We start from the raw sequence: 19,151 nt of genomic DNA on the forward strand, positions 1-19,151 counted from the left end.
TTTGAGCATGTGTTTAGACTAACTGGTGAATTACATGTGTGTACGAACCAGAGAGGGATGCTCTCTTTCACTCTAGGAGGGATGCTATCTGTCACCCTCAGAGGGATGCTCTCTGTCCCCCTCCGAGGGATGCTCTCTGTCGCCCTCCGAGGGATGCTCTCTGTCACCCTCCGAGGGATGCTCTCTGTCACCCTCCGAGGGATGCTCTCTGTCCCCCTCCGAGGGATGCTCTCTGTCGCCCTCCGAGGGATGCTCTCTGTCACCATCATCTAGTGCCCTTTACATGTATCTACCACTCGGGAAGCTTCTTGGCTGTAAACTAATCAAACTATTGGAGTAGAGCATCACTGTTAAAGTGACAGCGTATGACCACAATAATGAGATTTATACCTCTAATCCCATCCTAAGCCATATTGTTGAGGAATTTGGTTGCTATTCAGGGTGTCAAGATAATACAGTCATAAATCAAATTGCTGGCGGGCAGCAAGTTGCGGACATTCGTTTTGCACACCCTGTAATATAACCAAGGGTTACCCGTCATATTAAATTGTCACTATTCTTCAAACTAAAGAGTTTTCTGTGGCAATCTCTATCTTTATCTGGGGTGACAAAAAACTAAGTGAGCTGCCATTACCTATTCCAGATTCCTAGTCATATAGCTGTTCACCCTAACAATCGGTTTGGTGACCACCTACATCAGGAGAAAAGTAACCGCATTAGAACAGAAATGTTTTCAAATTTCTTAGAAAAGGAGAAATTTGGTTTCTTTCCAGTTCTCTCAGGTGTTGTCACTCATTAAGCTTTCCATCTCTATATAACTTTTAACACATTTTGCTCCTTGGTCTTCATATATTATTTACTGTCACTGGAATTGCTTGGTGTGTTGCATTCTCCCTAAGAGATAAAATACATAAATAATTTGTATATAGATGGGTTATTAACTTGTATATGACACCGTAAACGGTCACTGTACATTTCACAGTTTGTATATTGAGTTGGGCTCAAAGCATCAAGTGGGACAATGTAAATTATCCATCTCTGTATATTGTGTGCGGCTCTCAGAGTGCACGGGGTCACTGTGCATTGACCCAGCCAGGAGATCATATGTGTTCCACTCATACATTTAATAATGCACACAAAACATGAATATGTCACTTCCTTCTTCTGTTTTATTTCCCAAACAGTATCTCACCTTCAGGAGTTCCCACGCCGGTGCCTCGCACTTCTTTTCTATCTCCGTTATTAGGGCCTTGAGAGCGGTGATTTGATTGGACAGTTTGGTGATATTTACATTTTCTATCATGGTCATTTTCTTCTCCATCTCCTCCAGTCTTCTGTGCAGTGCTTGCTCATTTTCTTTCAGAAGCTGCCGCAGCTTTTCAAACTCAGATTCAATTTTATTCTTCTCAGTTCTTAGCTTTTTCTGTCCGAAGCAAAGAAAAGTTGTTTAGATATTAAAAAGCTTCCTACAAGCCATCCTTAGAGTCTAAGTTCAGGAGGAGCTTGGTAGGGCGGATAGTTCCTTCAAAAATCAGACCACTAATGTGCTTTTCCTAATTTCGGAACTGCAATCTCTTACTACCTTCCCTTCTATCGTCTTCCATTTTTCTCACATTCCTGCCCTCCCCCTTCCCTCAGACACCTCATGAACTGTAGAGAGGTCACAATATGTGAAGCTGCAGAGAAGCTCGATCCATGGAGAGAGTGCAAGGATGAGAACCCACCGCAGGCAGAGACACTCGATCCGTGGAGCAAGTGCAAGGATGAGAACCCACTGCAGGCAGAGACGCTCGATCCATGGAGCGAGTGCAAGGAAGAGAACCCACTGCAGGCAGAGACGCTCGATCCATGGAGCGAGTGCAAGAAGAGAACCCACTGCAGGCAGGGACGCTCGATCCATGGAGCGAGTGCAAGGAAGAGACCCACTGCAGGCAGAGATGCTCGATCCAAGGAGCGGGTGCAAGGAAGAGAACCCACTGCAGGCAGGGACGCTCGATTAATGGAACGAGAGCAAGGAAGAGAATCCACTACAGGCAGAGATGCTTGATCCATGGAGCGAGGGCAAGGAAGAGAACCTACTGGGGGCAGGGACGCTCGATCCATGGAGCGAGTGCAAGGAAGAGAACGCCCTTAGGCAGATACAGTCAAACACCCAGAGACAGGCTGAAGTCAAAAGATGATGTAAAAGAAGTGGTGCCATGAAGTTTCAGCCCTTTGGGACGGAAGACACAAGATTTGGGGAGTGTGGACTGTATGTGCATTCTGTTACAAAATGCAGAATTACCAGATAAATCAATGTTTCTGAAGGTAATTCAGCGGTTTCTGTAGAAGATGAGTGAGGAGATTGGTTAGACATCTTGTCCTATTCTAAGATAAGAGGCTGTGCGTTATCAGTTGAGGTATGTCACACTGCAGCTTAGATCAGGAGCCTGTGTGTTCAATTCAATTCAATTTTCTTTATTCGGATACAAATATCCATAAAAGCACAGTTCAAACACCATCAACAGTAATACAATTCTTTGTTAAAAAGCACGGTACATAAAGCTTTGGTTAAAAGGAACTTCGATATAAAAAGACTACAATTGTGTACAGCATTAAAAAAGGCATAATATAAGACAAAACTGTCATAAGTTGATAAGCAGATAATGGCGTTAAAATGTTAGCACATTAAAAGGGAGATGGACAGACATGTAGCAGCAACATCATGTTGAAATAAAGTGCAATTGGTTATTAACAATATTAGCAGCATAGCTTAAGTGCAACTAAATATTTAGGCTTTTAAGATTATCCGGCCTACAAGTAGCGCTTTAATTGGTATTCAACTAAGAAGATAGAAGTAACTGCATACAAAAGAACAATTCTACGTGTTCGAGTGCCCTTAATACATTCAAGATTGCTCACAGAAATACGTGAGCGGAATGCCGCTCTCAAAAAACGAGCTGACACGGAAAATCAGATCCTCACTTTCAAGTATGTCAAGGTGCGCAGTACTGTAATCAATATTAACAAATGCCTTAAAATATGGAATCAAGTATTGTTTTGTGTACTCTCCGTAAAAGTTACAGAAAAATAAAAAATTTACTACCGTTTGATTGCTGCCGGTGCCACACGGGCAGGGCATTTGCTCAAGATTGATGTTAAATCCCAAATGGAAGAAAAGTGAGTATTTTAAAGTGCCATCCTTAAGGCGAAAAATCCGGCTCCTCCCCCAACGTCCAATACTCTTCAGAAGGTATTTAGATGGCATATGCGTTTGAAGGCTATTTAACTCCAGGAGGGACATATGCCTATCGACTGAAGGTTTCAGGCGCTCTGAGGCGTGTCTTTCGATGTTATAAGATTCATACAATGATCCCATGAGGACTCTTTTATTCATACCCTCTAGTGCTAATGGGTTTAAGAAGATATGTTCAAGGTTCACACTGGTTAGGCTTTTTCTAACAGCGAAAAGCCAGGGTATGGATCCTCCCTTGTCGTAATTAAGGCAGTCTACAATGATCTCCCTTATTAAAGTTGCTGCTGGGTTAGCCAGATTTTTAGCCAAAATATAGCTGGGAGTGACCTGATAAAATCTTCTATATAATACAACTAGCAGCCCGTCCCGACGTTGTCCGGGAGCAATTAGGCTTCAGGACCCCCGCCCGCTCCAACGCTGTCCGTGGGTCCCCCGGAGCCTTCCTCCATATATTGCAGTATTATACCTCTATGTTTACTTTGTACGCTTTTGTAACCTGCACACGTAACTTTTTCATCCTGTAATACACCGTTTGGCTTACTTTTTTAATGCTCCGTTTGCTTCCTCTTGCTACCTGCACACGTCACTTTTTTCCTCCTATACCTCTATGTTTACTTTCTACGCTTTTGTAACCTGCACACGTAACTTTTTCCTACTGTAATGCACCGTTTGGCTCACTTTTTTAATGCTCAGTTTGCTTCCTCTTGCTACCTGCACACGTCACTTTTTCCTCCTATACCTCTATGTTTACTTCCTACGCTTTTGTAACCTGCACATGTAACTTTTCCTCCTGTAATGCACCGTTTGGCTCACTTTTGTAATGCTCCGTTTGCTTCCTCTTGCTCACGATTTTCATTTTTGCTTCATTTTTCCGCCGCTCACCGCTCCTAAAAAAATAAATAAATAACCTACCTCATCCACCGCACACCGCTCCTCACCGCCTGTCCGCCGCTCCTCACCGCCTGTCCGCCGCTCCTCACCGCTCCTCGCCGCGCCATGTCCGCCGGTCCTCCTCGCGCTCCTGGACGCCGCTCCTCCCCGTGCCCCTCACGTCGGGCACGTAGTCGCGGCCGGCCCTTCTTCCAAGGGATTACTTTTTTTTCGGTCAATTTTTTAAATAACGTATATTTATTAAGTTTATATAGCCTATGTCCATCTGCACACCCTGACGATTACAACGATGTATCGGGTGTGTGAATTGGCGCTGTGGTTCCCGAGTTTACCCGCCTCAAAGGTTCAAAGTTCTTCCTTTATAATAGTAGTATAGATATAGATTTGAGTTCCTTATGACCTACATAATTCGGGGAGGAAATTTGCGCCCCTAGAAGTTTCCTGCAAAATCTATTTTCCTCTCTTTAGATCCCACTGCAATTTATAAAACCAAAGACTTCAGCGCCATATGTGGCGGTGGGGATACACTGCGGTTTGTAGATCTTTAATAAGGGTAAAACTACTTCTGCCTGTTTTGGTTGAGGGAGACTTAGAATAGAATTAGTTGCTTTTAAAAACTTACTACTACTATGGGCAGCATGGGGTGCCCAAGATCCAGTGTCAGAAAATACTAAACTCAAATAGTGAAAAGTGCGAGTGCGCAGTAGGCGTTCATGACCTGAGGTTACTGAATTGATGCAGTGTTTTTTTGGGCCACAAGTCAATCAATCAATCAATAATCCTTTATTCAGTATTTAAAAAACACCATAAAAGTTCATATTTACACAATAAAAGGCACCATAACAAATACAATTCATAAACATCACATGCACACTGCAGAATAAAGTAAGAAAGCACGAAATTCGGTCAGCACAACCCTCTTGTGTTCCTCAGCCTTAAAGCAACCTTGATGAAATTCATAGCACAAGTCAGCGAGAGGGGGTCATTAGCCCTTTGCAAGAATAGTAGGGCAACCTTAGCTTGTCGAAACTTGGCCTGTTTTAAAATACCTACTAAAAATCTATGCCTAGGTAATACATAAAATGGACATAATAATACAAAATGAAGGGTGTCCTGCGGAGACCGATTGTCGCAGCCGCAGGCACCCTTCTGCTTAACAGTTAGAGTAAAACCTGGTGGGTCAGCCAGTAGGTGGTGTAAAAGGTTGAGCCTAAAACTGGTGATTAGAAATCTGTCCTGTGCGTTAGGCATAAGAGCGAGATAAGGTTCCATGCCCTCCCCTGTTTGGACCAGGCTATGCGCGCAGACTGTGGGTTTGCCTCCTTCCAATGCTGCCCTACGTGAGGCTACCTCCTCCAGGAATATTCGCTTAACTCTGGATTTGTCTTGGGGGACGATTTCCACTGGGTTTGTAAAGAGATCCTCACAGCCAATTCTTTCAAAGGAATTTTTTACGTACATTAGCCATGGGATTCTCATTCCCTTGTTCCTACCCAGACAGTCTTTAATAATTTGCCTACTCAGGTCAGCCTCAACATTTGTCCAGATCTTTAGCCAGGCCATTAGGTGTCTAACCGTAACCAGGTCCTCAATATAGGGCCTGCCCAGTTCCTCATTTATGAACGATCAGGGCCGAAGTACTTTTTGGGGTTTGGAGTACCTTCCTCAAATATTTGTTCTCCTCCACCTGTAGTTGCTGTATGTTGACAAAACCCCAAACTTCTGACCCATAGTTCGCTTTAGAGCCACATACTGAGCTATACAAATTCATAATTTGCTCTTGTGACCACCTCCCCAGCCTCCGCCCATAGTTCATTATGGCCCCGGTCGAGGCCACTAATGTGGAACATCGCTCTACAATTATTGTTTTAAAATTTAACAAACCATCAAATGTAGTAGTGTATGTAGTGTATTTTGTAAAGCGCACAGCTGCCCCAACGGGGCGTCCCGGCGCTGTGGAACCCTTCCTGGCTCTCCCTGTGAGATGCCCCTCCTGGGCACCCCCAATGTGAAGCCAGGCATCCCAGTGTTGTAGGGGCCGTTGTGGAGATTAAGCAAGCTATTGCCCAGAGTTGCAGCGTGGGACCCATGATTAGAGTAGGCGCCGTGGCGAGAATTATCGAGTCCGCGGACATTGAGCCCAAGACCCTGCCGCGTCGGGACTTGAACCCTGGTCCCGGGCCTGATCTCTGCTTCAGAGTCTGCCGCTCTAACCAGTGAGCCACACTTCCCCAGGCCAAGATAAGTAAAGGTTTGTACCTGTCCTATTTTGTGTGCACCTATCTTATGGGAGAACTTCTTACATGGTTTAGTACCAGCCAACATAACAAAGGACTTAGAAAGATTGGCTGATAAATCTAGGGTGTCCATAAACCTAACAAACCTGTCTATCGGACACTGAAGTCCCTTGGGGGTGCGAGCTAGCAGTACCGCGTCATCCGCGTACAACAGCACCGGAACGGGTCGAGTACCTACTCTTGGGGAATCCACCTTTAGTTTACTTAATGCCTGCTCTAAGTTATTTATATATAGCGTGAACAAAAAGGGGGCCAGGATGCATCCGTGTCTAACCTCACTATTGCAGGGAAAATAGTCTGTAGTGCTCTCTTCCAGATTAAACCGCACATTGGCACAGGTATTCCAGTGCATTGCTCTCAGGATGTTTACCAGACCCTGATCTACTCCTAGCCTAATCATCAGGGTCCATAACTTTTCTCTGTTTACGTGGTCAAAAGCTGCGGTAAGGTCCATGAACCCTAAGTATACTGCTTCGTTACTGGCTATAGTGTACTTGGCCACCAACAGATACAGGTTCAAACACTGGTCTGTCGTCGATCTCCCTGAACTAAATCCGTACTGGACGTCAGTAATAATTAGATTGTCTTCCGCCCAGTCTGTAAAGCGCATTAAGATCACTCTGCCCAGAATTTTGGCCGTCACATCTATCAATGAGATAGGCCGGTAGCACTGGGGGTTGTCCCTGTTCCCCTTCTTGAAAATAGGGATTATTGTAGCAGACGACCATGATCGCGGTAGGCCAGTTGCAACAGGCGCGTGTTGGACTTGGCCCTTCTGGCAGGTTCACCCCTAAACTTTTTGCTTTATGAATGTGAATTGGTGGTAGTGATTTTTGGTTTCTGCGCACTTTCACTGTGTCCCAGTGGAAAGTGCGTGCGCACTCTGAGTGCATGGAGTAAGGTTGGCCTGCCCTCCCATAGGAATGCATTGGGAATGTCTGTGTCCCTGGTAGTTCCTGATGCGTGAGGTGTGATTGCTCGAGTTTGGTATGTGCGAACTTGTGAGAGTGAATGCTGCGCAATGGTATGTGCGGCATGTATGTGTCTAGTGGCGAAGTGCCACTTCTAGACATTGATGTGTGTGTGCAGTGAGGGTGCTGGAGTGTGATTGGCTGGAGCTGGCTGGCAAGCCTGGCTCCAGGAAGTCTGTGTGGGCCTGATGGAGAGATTAGCATGCTGATGTGAGGGAGGGGCTGCACCTGGTTCCTGAATGGGGCTGGGCTTCCTCCACACAATGCTGGCTCCGCCCCCTGTGGTGCGTCTAACGACCCTAGCCTCCCTAGTGAATGAAAGGGGTGGTTGAGCCATCAAGGGTGCTCCAAAACCAGCTGCGACTGGTTTCTCCCCCACCCTGCACCTACAGACAAAGGATTTAGTAGTATAAGAAGGGGCTGTGTCCCCTTACCAGTTGTTCTCTTCCAGGATCCTAGCTGAGGGGGCTGCTGCTATGGCTGGGCGCCAGGAGGACCGCCACTTGGACTGAATCCCTGTCCGGCAGTGCTACTCCAGGAGGCTGAAATGCCAGAAACCGATCCCCGGAAGCTTGTCTCCTTTCCGGTGAAGAATTGGCTTGGTAGTTTGGTCTGCCCTGTTCCCATGAGGCACTGGGTCAGACTAATTTGCATATAGCCAGGTTCTGAACTGGGGTGATGCAGTGAGCTAAATAACGGTGATGGATTCAGCCCTGATCTCTTGACTGGGTAAGAGTGGTCTGCTTAATTCAGACACTCTGTTCATCACCACCCCCTTTTCTGTATCGTTTGTGGCCACTACAGGTGTGGCAGGGTATACTCAGACATGAGTCCCTTGCTCACTGCACCACCAGGATTCAAGCAAGCCGGGCCGACGACGGCTAAAATGCCAGAAACCGGTCCCCGGAAGCCTGTCTCCTTTCCAGTGAAGAATTGGCTTGGTAGTTTGGTCTGCCCTGTTCCCATGAAGCACTGGGTCAGACTAATTTGCATATAGCCAGGTTCTGAACTGGGGTGATGCAGTGAGCTACATAATGGTGATGGATTCAGCCCTGATCTCTTGACTGGGTAAGAGTGGTCTGTTTAATTCAGACACTCTGTTCATCACCACCCCCTTTACTGTATCGTTTTTGGCCACTACAGGTGTGGCAGGGTATACTCAGACATGAGTCCCTTTCTCACTGCACCACCAGGATTCAAGCAAGCCGGGCCGACGACGGCTGAAATGCCAGAAACCGGTCCCCGGAAGCTTGTCTCCTTTCCGGTGAAGAATTGGCTTGGTAGTTTGGTCTGCCCTGTTCCTATGAGGCACTGGGTCAGACTAATTTGCATATAGCCAGGTTCTGAACTGGGGTGATGCAGTGAGCTAAATAACGGTGATGGATTCAGCCCTGATCTCTTGACTGGGTAAGAGTGGTCTGCTTAATTCAGACACTCTGTTCATCACCACCCCCTTTTCTGTATCGTTTTTTGGCCACTACAGGTGTGGCAGGGTATACTCAGACATGAGTCCCTTGCTCACTGCACCACCAGGATTCAAGCAAGCCGGGCCGACGACGGCTGAAATTCCAGAAACCGGTCCCCGGAAGCTTGTCTCCTTTCCGGTGAAGAATTGGCTTGGTAATTTGGTCTGCCCTGTTCCCATGAGGCACTGGGTCAGACTAATTTGCATATAGCCAGGTTTTGAACTGGGGTGATGCAGTGAGCTAAATAACGGTGATGGATTCAGCCCTGATCTCTTGACTGGGTAAGAGTGGTCTGCTTAATTCAGACACTCTGTTCATCACCACCCCCTTTTCTGTATCACTCCAGGAGGGAGGGCACAGAAGTCCGAAGTGAGGAGTGATTGGGGGATGAGTTTCCCAGTGGATGCACCAGTGGACCAGGGACTAGCCAGTTGGGCTAGATCTTCTTGGGGGGACCCGGGTGGCGCCACTTCTGTTCTGGGGGATCTTCACGCACTGTCAGGTGGACAGGGGACGGGAGATCCGCGCCAGACAGACAGTCACACGACACATGGGTCATGTGTCAGCCTCAGGGGGATGGTGTGTGAGTCCCCAGAAGTCCTGGAGTGCCAGGCAATTATTCCACCAAAGGTTTTAGACCGGAGGTTGGGAGGCCAGGTTCAGGTTCAGCCTGACCTGAAGGGTAGGACGTTTCTAAGCAGCGTGCTGACCGGTTCATCTTCCAGGGTAACCCCTCCAGTTGGGAGGGTGCAGACCTCTGGAAGGGGGTGCAGAGGGTGGGAAAGCCCACCTCTGACCCCGGTGCAACCTGAGGGGTTAAACCCTGGGTTGGAATGGCGTGCTAGGTGTACCCCTCGCTGGAAGAGGAGGAACCCTAGGAGAAGAGGTAGGGGGAGGAGAGCCTTCCCTGAGACTCCTGGTCCGCCTGAAGTTTTAGACCCTAGGCTGGAGAACCAGTGGCAGTCTAGCTCCGTCTTGCAGACAGGAAGAGTGGAGAGTGGCTACCATGTGCCAGGGGTTACTATCCCCCACTCTGTGAGTAGGCAGGAACCAGTGGCACCTAGGTGGCCTAGGGCCTGGTCCTGGTCGAGGACAGCTGGAGAGTACCAGTGGGGTAGCCCAGTTAGTCCCTACAGTAGTTTTAGAAGGAACCCCAGGGGTTCGCCGTGGCGTAGAACAGGAGGGTGTCCCTGCAGTTGAGGGCCCGCGTCCGTGTTCTATCGCCCCAAGCTGGGAAGTCCATCACGTGGTGATTGTTCTCCCCTGCGTTTTGGCTGGAAGGGGGTTGTGTTGGACTTGGCCCTTCTGGCAGGTTCACCCCTAAACTTTTTGCTTTGTGAATGTGAATTGGTGGTAGTGATTTTTGGTTTCTGCACGCTTTCACTGTGTCCCAGTGGAAAGTGCGTGCGCACTCTGAGTGCATGGAGTAAGGTTGGCCTGCCCTCCCATAGGAATGCATGGGGAATGTCTGTGTCCCTGGTAGTTCCTGATGCGTGAGGTGTGCATGCTCGAGTTTGGTATGTGCAAACTTGTGAGAGTGAATGCTGCGCAATGGTATGTGCGGCATGTATGTGTCTAGTGGGGAAGTGCCACTTCTAGACATTGATGTGTGTGTGCAGTGAGGGTGCTGGAGTGTGATTGGCTGGAGCTGGCTGGCAAGCCTGGCTCCAGGAAGTCTGTGTGGGTCTGCCCCGGTGGTGTATGGAGAGATTAGCATGCTGATGTGAGGGAGGGGCTGCACCTGGTTCCTGAATGGGGCTGGGCTTCCCCCACATAATGCTGGCTCCACCCCCTGTGGTGCGTCTAACGACCCTAGTCTCCCTAGTGAATGAAAGGGGTGGTTGAGCCATCAAGGGTGCTCCAAAAACAGCTGGGACTGGTTTCTCCCCCACCCTGCACCTACAGACAAAGGAGTTAGTAGTATAAGAGGGGGCTGTGTCCCCTTACCAGTTGTTCTCTTCCAGGATCCTAGCTGAGGGGGCTGCTGCTGTGGCTGGGCGCCAGGAGGACCGCCACTTGGACTGCCTCCCTGCCTGGAGGCCCAGTGAGCTGGCTCTGGGCCCAGCCTTGCCCCCCTCACCTCCCTGAAGAACTTTGCTTGAGCTCTATTTAGCTTGAAGCGCCTGGGAGCGCTTTATTTTCCCCTAAGCGCCTGGGAGCGCTGGTGATTGTCTTTAGCGCTGGGGAGCGTTTGTGCTTTTGTGTATTGTGAGCACTCTGTTGCCCCGCATTTTGCGTGGGGGAAAGCAGGTGCCCACCCTGCGTGTTGCTGCTTGTTCACGGCTGCCCACGCCGCACCTGTGGCCGTTTTTTTGCCCCGAGCGAGTGCCTACCTCGCCTTATATTTAAATTAGAGAGGGTGCCCACCCCTCGTTTGGCAGAAGAGATCACCGCCGCAGCCCGGGACAACCGATCATCGCCGCCCGGCCCGCGACCAGGAAGTCAGGCAGGCCGGGGGCGGACCTCCAGGACAACCGGAACCGGACGTAGGAGGGCAGGAGCCTACCCCGCCTCCCACGGGAGAGCCGCGGCTCTTTTGAGCACCGGAGCAGGCAGGAGCCTACTCTGCGCCCCGGTGCACTCGCTCAGATAAGGAGAGGAAAGGAGCCCCGCCCGCGGCACCAGCGCGACCGATGCCAGCCCCCACCACACTCGAGGAAGGCTGAGAGGAGCAGCGGAGTCCCCAGAGCAGCCCGGTGAGTTTGAAGGGCTGGGGGAGCTCCATGAGTGCGGGAGGGCTGGAGGCACAGAATAAAGGTCAGAGTGGCCCCGGATGGCAGCGGGCCGCTCCAACGGTGTGTAGAGCCTGAGAAGGCCCCCGGGGGCAGTTGTATTTAAAAGCCTGCGAGGCTCTAGGCGGCCTCTCTGTGTTTTTGAGTCCAGGAGGGACTCCAACGACGGCCGCATTTTGAGTTCAAGCCCGAGAGGCTCAAGAAGGTGCCACATTTGTATAGAGCCCAGAGAGGCTATGGGGCATTGCGTGTTTTGAGCCCAGCGAGGCTCCAACAACGGCCATTCTTGTGTAGAGCCCTGAGAGGGCTCAGGGGGCATTTCTTCATTGTTAGAGCCACGAGAGGCTCTTGTGTCCCACAGTGGTTTTAGAGCCCAGAGAGGCTCAGGGGCAGTGATTTGTACTGAGAGCCCAGCAAGGCTCCAAGAGGGGACAATCAGTTGTCCAGAGCCTGCGAGGCTCCCCCATCGCCTTTGGCCCCATCATTATCTACACAGCTGCCCAGCACTTTGTGGGCAGCTGCCACATTTAGGCTCCTGACACTGGGACACAGGGCGTCCTAGCCCCAACAAGGCCAGAGGGCTTAGGGACTGCCACAGGTGGTGACTTGTGCGAGTTCTGCGCAATTGTGTTCTTAGATACACCTCTGAATGTTTTTAGGCATCATGTGTTTTCCTTCCCTGCACCTCTGAATGTGTTGTTTATGCATCATGTGCCTTGTTCCTTACACCTCTGAATGTATGTTAAGCATCATGTGTTATGTGCTTATACCCCTACAGGTATTGTGATACTTAGGTGGTTGCTCTTGCTAGTACAGGTGGTGCTAGTGAGGTCCTGGTTCCCTGCGTGACCTGTTCCTAAGGTGGTTAGGGTTGATTGGTGGAACTTAACATTAACCAGTAGTTACTGGTTGTGTGCTACAGTGATTTTATATTCTATGTTCTAAGTGATATACCAAGTGCTAAGTTCTAAAGTGTTGATTCCTGACAACGGTCCAGGTGGCCCTGTCTTGAACATATCCCCTGTAAATTCTGCCCGTGCCTGTTGGCACATTGTAAAATGTGCGTTTTTATCTAATGTGTTTTGGTGTAATAAAAAGGCTATTTTTATATATAACCTTATGTGGAGTTTCCTTTGTGGTGGGCCTTGGGTGTTGTTGCTGGGGTGTATGCGCAAATACTTAACTCACATCGCCTCCAAGTTTAGCCTCGCTGCTTGCGCCACGTTACCTAGAGGGTGAGCAGGGGTTATCTTGGTGTGTAACTCCCTTGCCCTGACTTAGGAGTGGTGGTCTCTGACTTTGGCGCAAGCCCTGGCCAGCCAGGGATCCCATTTCTAACAGCGTGTTTATCACCCTTGTAAGAATAGGAGCCCATAACTCCACATTACTAAGGAAAAGGTCCGGTGGTATGCCATCTGGACCCAGTGCTTTATTTCGTGATAGGCCCTGGATGGCCACTGTAATTTCTCCCAGAGAAAATTCTACAGAGGAAACCCACTGACCATCCTCCCCTGTATTAGAATTGTTCTCCTCTGAGTGATTGTACAACCCTTTAAAGTGGTTGTACCATTGTTCGGGCAAGATCGTAGTGCCAATTTCTGGGGTGTTATTGTCCTGGAAACACGTTTTTTTTTTTTTTTCCAGAAAGCAGTCATGTCTCTTCTCTCTGCTGCATCCCTTAAGTCTTCCCAGGCTTGGAGTTGGAGGGAGGTCTTCCTGATTTTAATCGCCTTTTTATAGGCGCTCCTACACTGTGCAATTCTGATCTTGTCCCGGGGATGGCTTTTGAGGCTGATTTTCAAATCCCTCTGTGCTCGGGAACAGCCTTTATCGAACCATCTCGGGACAGTGTGTACCCTCCCAGTAGTGGTGGACTTTTACAGGCCGTCTATCAGGTGGGCCACTTCCTCGAATGCCCTCACCAGAGACGGCCCCTCCACCGACAGGTCTAGACACTCCCCAATAGGTTCTTTCCCAGTTTCCATTAGGGTTTTATAGAAGGCCTCCCCATTAACTTTAGACCATCTCAGACGTCTTCCCTCGTCCATTACCATCTCGATATGCCTGCCATCTCTCCCCTCCTAACTTTCCTAGGGGGCAAATTCCTTATCTCGAGTACTAGGCGGTTGTGGTCACTAAATGTGTTCCCTCAATCTCAACCCTTATTAACCAGTCCTTGAATAAACTTGATACCATGATGAAGTCTATGTACGAGCTACATCCCCTACCTTTAAAGGTTGGAGTGACAGCGCCATCCCTACCAATAGTGACCAAATCAATAGTATGTTCTAGGGTATGGCTTTTTAATACATTGCCTATTTCCAAGCCTTCATTTGTGTGCTCGAGATGCGGACCTTCCTCAATCGGGCAGCTAGACCATTCTTTATTAGGGGGAAATAAAGTCGGGCATAAGTGGCAGTTAAAATCGCCGGCTAATACTACAAACGGGGCCACTGCCCCCTTCCTCCTAACTAACTCAATACTTAGGTTGCTGTCTACTTCTTGGATTATTGATTCTTTTCCCTTAGTTACGGCAGCATTATACAGATTGATCAGTATCATGTTCAGCCCGTTTCTAGCGAACCCAAGAGCCTGCATATTGTTAGAGATCCAATTTAAGTTAGTCCACACTCCCTCCATGTGTAAATCAACAAATATGGAAAGTCCACCCATGGCTCTCCCTGACCCTGATTTCTGAGCGGGCACAGAGAAACGTTTATACCCAGCTAGATAGAAGGGACTACAATCTACTGCCCAAGTCTCCTGCAAACAAATTATCTGGAACCTTGTGATGTATTGCCTCCGTTCTTGGTTATCAAACTTGGCTGACAAACCGGCTATGTTCCAGGATACTAATTTGAGCCCACCTTGCATGTAACTTTCTGTGGGCTGCGGTGTAACGGAGATATTAACAGTTGGTCTCTCACCATTTAGATCAACAGTGGGTCTTCCAAACCCTGGTACGGTATTTGTTCTGTGAGATGACGAAGAGGATTGATCTACTTCCAATATGTCCTCACTCCCTAGTGTCACAGGCAAAGACCCAAGCGGGGGTCCTAGGACGCTTGTGTGGACAGGGGGGCTCTTGTTAGAATTCTCAGTTATTGGGGGCACTTCTACCATTGTTCGTAAATCCCGGGACTCATTCTTGTGCGTAGACTGTAAGCCCCAACCCAAATCATCTTCAACCCTGGAGGTCTCAGTCAGTGCTAGGTAGGGGCGATAGGGGTGGGGTCTGATGGTTGATGGTAGGACCTCCCTCTTCCCCTAGAACCTTCTTGGAGTGATCTCTGACATGATAATGATATGATATGATACATGGAACTTATTGAGCGCACGTTCACCTACGGTTTCTTGGCGCTGGGGTGGAAGAAGCTGAGAGGTAGGGGGCCAGGAGGACTAGTTATATGCCAATGAAAAAAGCCAAGTTTTAAGTGACTTTCTGAAGAGAGTGTAGGAAGGGAGCAAACGGAGTGCAAGGGGAAGGGAATTCCAAAGAAGAGGAGCCTGGGTGGAAAATCTCAGGCCTCCATGTTTCTTACGCCTAAAGGAGCAGGGAGTGAGAAGATTAGAGTTAGAAGAACGGGGAGCACGTGGAGGGGCGTGTCGGTGTAGAAGAGAGGAAACGAACGAGGGTCCCTGAGAGGAAAGAGCTTTGTGGATCAGGCAGCCAAGTTTGAAAAGGCTACGCTGAGCAACTGGGAGCCAGTGAAGGTTCTTAAGGAGGGGTTTGGTGTGGCTAAATTTTGGGAGACCATAGATCAGCCTGGCTGCCTGATTCTGAATGAGTTGAAGGCGTTGTAATTGATATGCTGGTATACCCGCATATAGGGAGTTCGCATAGTCGATGCGAGACATTACTAATCCCAAGGTGACTTGCACAAGGGCGTCTTGAGAGAGGAGTCTGGAGATTTTGCGGATGCGACGTAGTCGATAAAAACAGACAGAAATGACTGAGTTAATTTGGGCCTTCATGGTAAGATCCTTGCAGATGGTAACGCCTAAACTCTTGACAGAGTCGACAGGGGAGGGGGAAGGGCCAAGTGAAGGAGGCCAAAAAAGAGAATTCCAGGGGTTGCTCAGGGGGCCTGTAAGAACCAGCTCGGTCTTGGCGGGATTGAGTTTGAGATGGTTCTGGTTCATCCAGGAGCTGATGAAGTTCAAAACAGAGTGAACATTATGGATAGAAGAGGGAGAGGAGTCGATTTTAAAAATGAGCTGCAAATCATCAGCGTAATTAAAGATGATCACAGACATTTGTTGACGCTCCCAGATGAGGGGACGAATATAAAGATTAACAAGCATTGGAAATGCAATAGGTCTCGCATTAGGAAAGTTTGAGCGATTGGTATTGTAAATGACATTTTTTTTTATTTGTGTTGGTTTTAAAAATAGCACAATTAATAGCTTTGTCAGTTACAATGTCAATAGTTTTAACTTTCGCAAATGTGACACCTATAGCATTTGTAATGCAATGTGTGTTGTACTTACGTGACTTAGATGTATTGATATTACAAATAACAATGGCTTTTAATTTTGTAAATAATTAATACTTAAATAAAAGTTATTGTAATTTATAATGGCAATAGCTTAAACGTTTGTAAATACATTTTGTGAATATTATGTTCAGTGTATTTTATTGTGACGAAAATCCAAGAATATTGCATTTGCACCTACACACACACACAGAGCCACACACACACATATAGATGTGGTGATGGTGGATCTGGGGGATGTGGTGGTGGTGGATGTGGTGGTGGTGGTGATTGTGGATGTGGTGGTGATGGTGGTGGATGTGGTGATGGTGGTGATTGTGGTGGCGATTGTGGATGTGGTGGCGATTGTGGATGTGGTGGTGATTGTGGATGTGGTGGTGATTGTGGATGTGGTGGTGATTGTGGTGGTGGATGTGGAGGTGGTGGATGTGGAGGTGGTGGATGTGGAGGTGGTGGATGTGTAGGAGGTGGATGTGTAGGAGGTGGATGTGGAGGAGGTGGATGTGGAGGTGGTGGATGTGGAGGTGGTGGATGTGGAGGTGGTGGAGGTGGTGGATGTGGAGGATGTGGATGTGGAGGATGTGGAGGTGGTGGATGTGGAGGTGGTGGATGTGGAGGTGGTGGATGTGGAAGTGGTGGATGTGGAGGTGGTGGATGTGGAGGTGGTGGATGTGGAGGATGTTGAGGTGGAGGATGTGGAGGTGGTGGATGTGGAGGTGGTGGATGTGGAGGTGGTGGATGTGGTGGCGGTGGTGGATGTGGTGGATGCGATGGATGTGGTGGATGTGGTGGAGGTGGTGGAGGTGGTGGAGGTGGTGGAGGTGGTGGAGGTGGTGGTGGATGTGGTGGTGGTGGATGTGGAAGATGTGGTTGTGGATGCGGTGGTGGATGAGGTGGTGGATGAGGTGGTGGTGGTGGATGTGGTGGTGGATGCGGTGGTGGTGGATGTGGTGGATGCGGTGGTGGTGGTGGATGCGGTGGTGGTGGATGTGTTGGATCTGGTGGTGGATGTGGTGGTGGATGTGGTGGTGGATGTGGTGGTGGATGTGGTGGTGTATGTGTTGTTGGTGGATGTGGTTGTGGATGGATGTGGTGGTGGATGTGGTGGTGGTGGTGGTGGATGCGGTGGTGGTGGATGTCCCACATAGGATCAAAAGCAAGACAACCTCCATCCACCCTGTGCTTGCTCCTACTAATGTAGCTAGGCGCTTCAGAGCCCCAGGAGGGGTGGTAAGCGCTATATAAGCGTTACTTTACCGTCTGAAACGCACACAAGGATGAATAGACTATGCAAATGAGGAAACAAACCCTTTTTTTGCAAGTTTTTCTCAAAAGGACGTTTTCCAGATTTATGGCGCTTGAGTTAAACTGGGAGAAAGTGAAAGAGTGAGGGAGGGGGTAAAGACGGAGACGGGGGGCGAGAGGGGTCGCCCAAGAGTGAGGGAACATTGAGTGAGTGGAAAGAAGAAAGGGGGTGAGAGCGAGCAGCCAAGTGGGGAGACCCAGAGGGCAGAGCGCGTGCAAGAATGCGGCCCCACTAGGGGGCTGCTGGGAGAGGAGGAATGGACAGGACAGCCTGACAATAGCGCGGGGAGGGGGCGGCAGGATGCGGGGCGTGAGGGGCAGAGCGAGGGGCGCGGCGTGGCGGGGGAGGTGCGCCTGTGTTTGCATTGTGTGTGGCTTGTGCCCTCAGCCCAGGGAAGACGAAGGACACCCCCACGCACTTAAGTCGGTTGGAGGAAGGCGCTGATAAGCGCAGCCCTTGTCTTGTCTGTTAACCCTTTGCCGGCGGGGGGACAGACCGGAGGGGTCACTCACTGAGTGCGCGTGCGGCCTCTGGGGCTGGGCACCAGCGGGGGGTGATGGTGGTGCCTCCCAGCACACGGTGGGCAGCTTGAGGGGCCCCACTGGGTGTGTTTGTGGCTTTGTGCTGGGTGGGAAAGCACGTTTGTGTCTCATTGCTTGTGGCAGTGCACGTGGGGTGCACATCGAAACCAGTGCGGTGGTTCCACAGTGTCTAATAGCAGGGAGAGCAGTGGTTGTGTTTACATTGCGTGTGGTTGGCCACGAGGGCTGCACCCCCTCTCCCCCGCGGTTCACAGTCTCATTCTAAGGGGGGGAGGGGTACTATGTTTGGTTACATTGCTTGTGGCAGGCCGTGTGTGGGCTGCACCTCCCAGCACTGTGTAATTTAAAGATGTGGCCATCTCCGTGTTTCCCTTTTGGCAGGCAGGCCATGTGAGTCTCTGGTGTGCCTGTAGATGGAGGGCAGGTGATGGGGCGCACTGAGGAATGCTTGTAGGTGTGTGTGTAGGCGATGAGGGTGTGAAGCAGCAGGAAAAGACAGCACCAACCCTAACGAAAACGAGTTACAAAAATAAATAAAACAAGACGGAGGGCATTGCTGTGGGGAGCGGGGAGGAGAAATGCGACATAGCGGGCAGGGGAGGGGGCCGAGCGGGGAGAGCGGAACGCATAGAGCACATTTTGTCGCTTATGGATTTGAACAGGAGTAACTTCTACCTTTGCACTGCTTGTCATCAAAGATGAGCATAATATTTAACATATAGGTTGACGTTTGTATATAGTTTTGAACCACTCACGGAGCACAGAGCACTTCTTAGTCGCTTACGGACCTGGAAAGTAAACAAGACGGAGGGAAGGCAGAGAAGGGGAGGGGGGAGGAGAAATGCGACACGGCGGGCAGGGGAGGGGGCCGAGCGGGGAGAGCGGAACGCATAGAGCACATTTTGTCGCTTATGGATTTGAACAGGAGTAACTTCTACCGTTGCACTGCTTGTCATCAAAGATGAGCATAATATTTAACGTATAGGTTGACGTTTGTATATAGTTTTGAACCACTCACGGAGCACAGAGCACTTCTTAGTCGCTTACGGACCTGGAAAGTAAACAAGACGGAGGGAAGGCAGAGAAGGGGAGGGGGAGGAGAAATGCGACACGGCGGGCCGCAGGGGAGAGCGGAACGCATAGAGCACATTTTGTCGCTTATGGATTTGAACAGGAGTAACTTCTACCGTTGCGCTGCTTGTCATCAAAGATGAG

General features: G+C 49.4%; 1 protein-coding gene across 2 annotated transcripts in view; it reads right to left on the reverse strand.

The window, feature by feature from the left end:
* The window catches only part of LOC147710148 (E3 ubiquitin-protein ligase TRIM39-like), a 450,821-nt gene that overhangs the window by 402,865 nt on the left and 28,805 nt on the right, over positions 1–19,151 (reverse strand). For both annotated transcript variants that reach the window (XR_015295848.1, XM_086920844.1), the window contains exon 3: positions 1,193–1,423. Coding sequence is in view for 1 of the 2 variants with exons in the window: in XM_086920844.1 (XP_086776970.1) it covers positions 1,193–1,423 (231 nt within the window). In the remaining variant the exon portion in view is untranslated. The remainder of the gene's footprint in view (positions 1–1,192; positions 1,424–19,151) is intronic.

This window comes from Lissotriton vulgaris, chromosome 5, assembly GCF_964263255.1.
Source record: "Lissotriton vulgaris chromosome 5, aLisVul1.2, whole genome shotgun sequence".
Lineage (NCBI taxonomy): Eukaryota > Metazoa > Chordata > Amphibia > Caudata > Salamandridae > Lissotriton > Lissotriton vulgaris.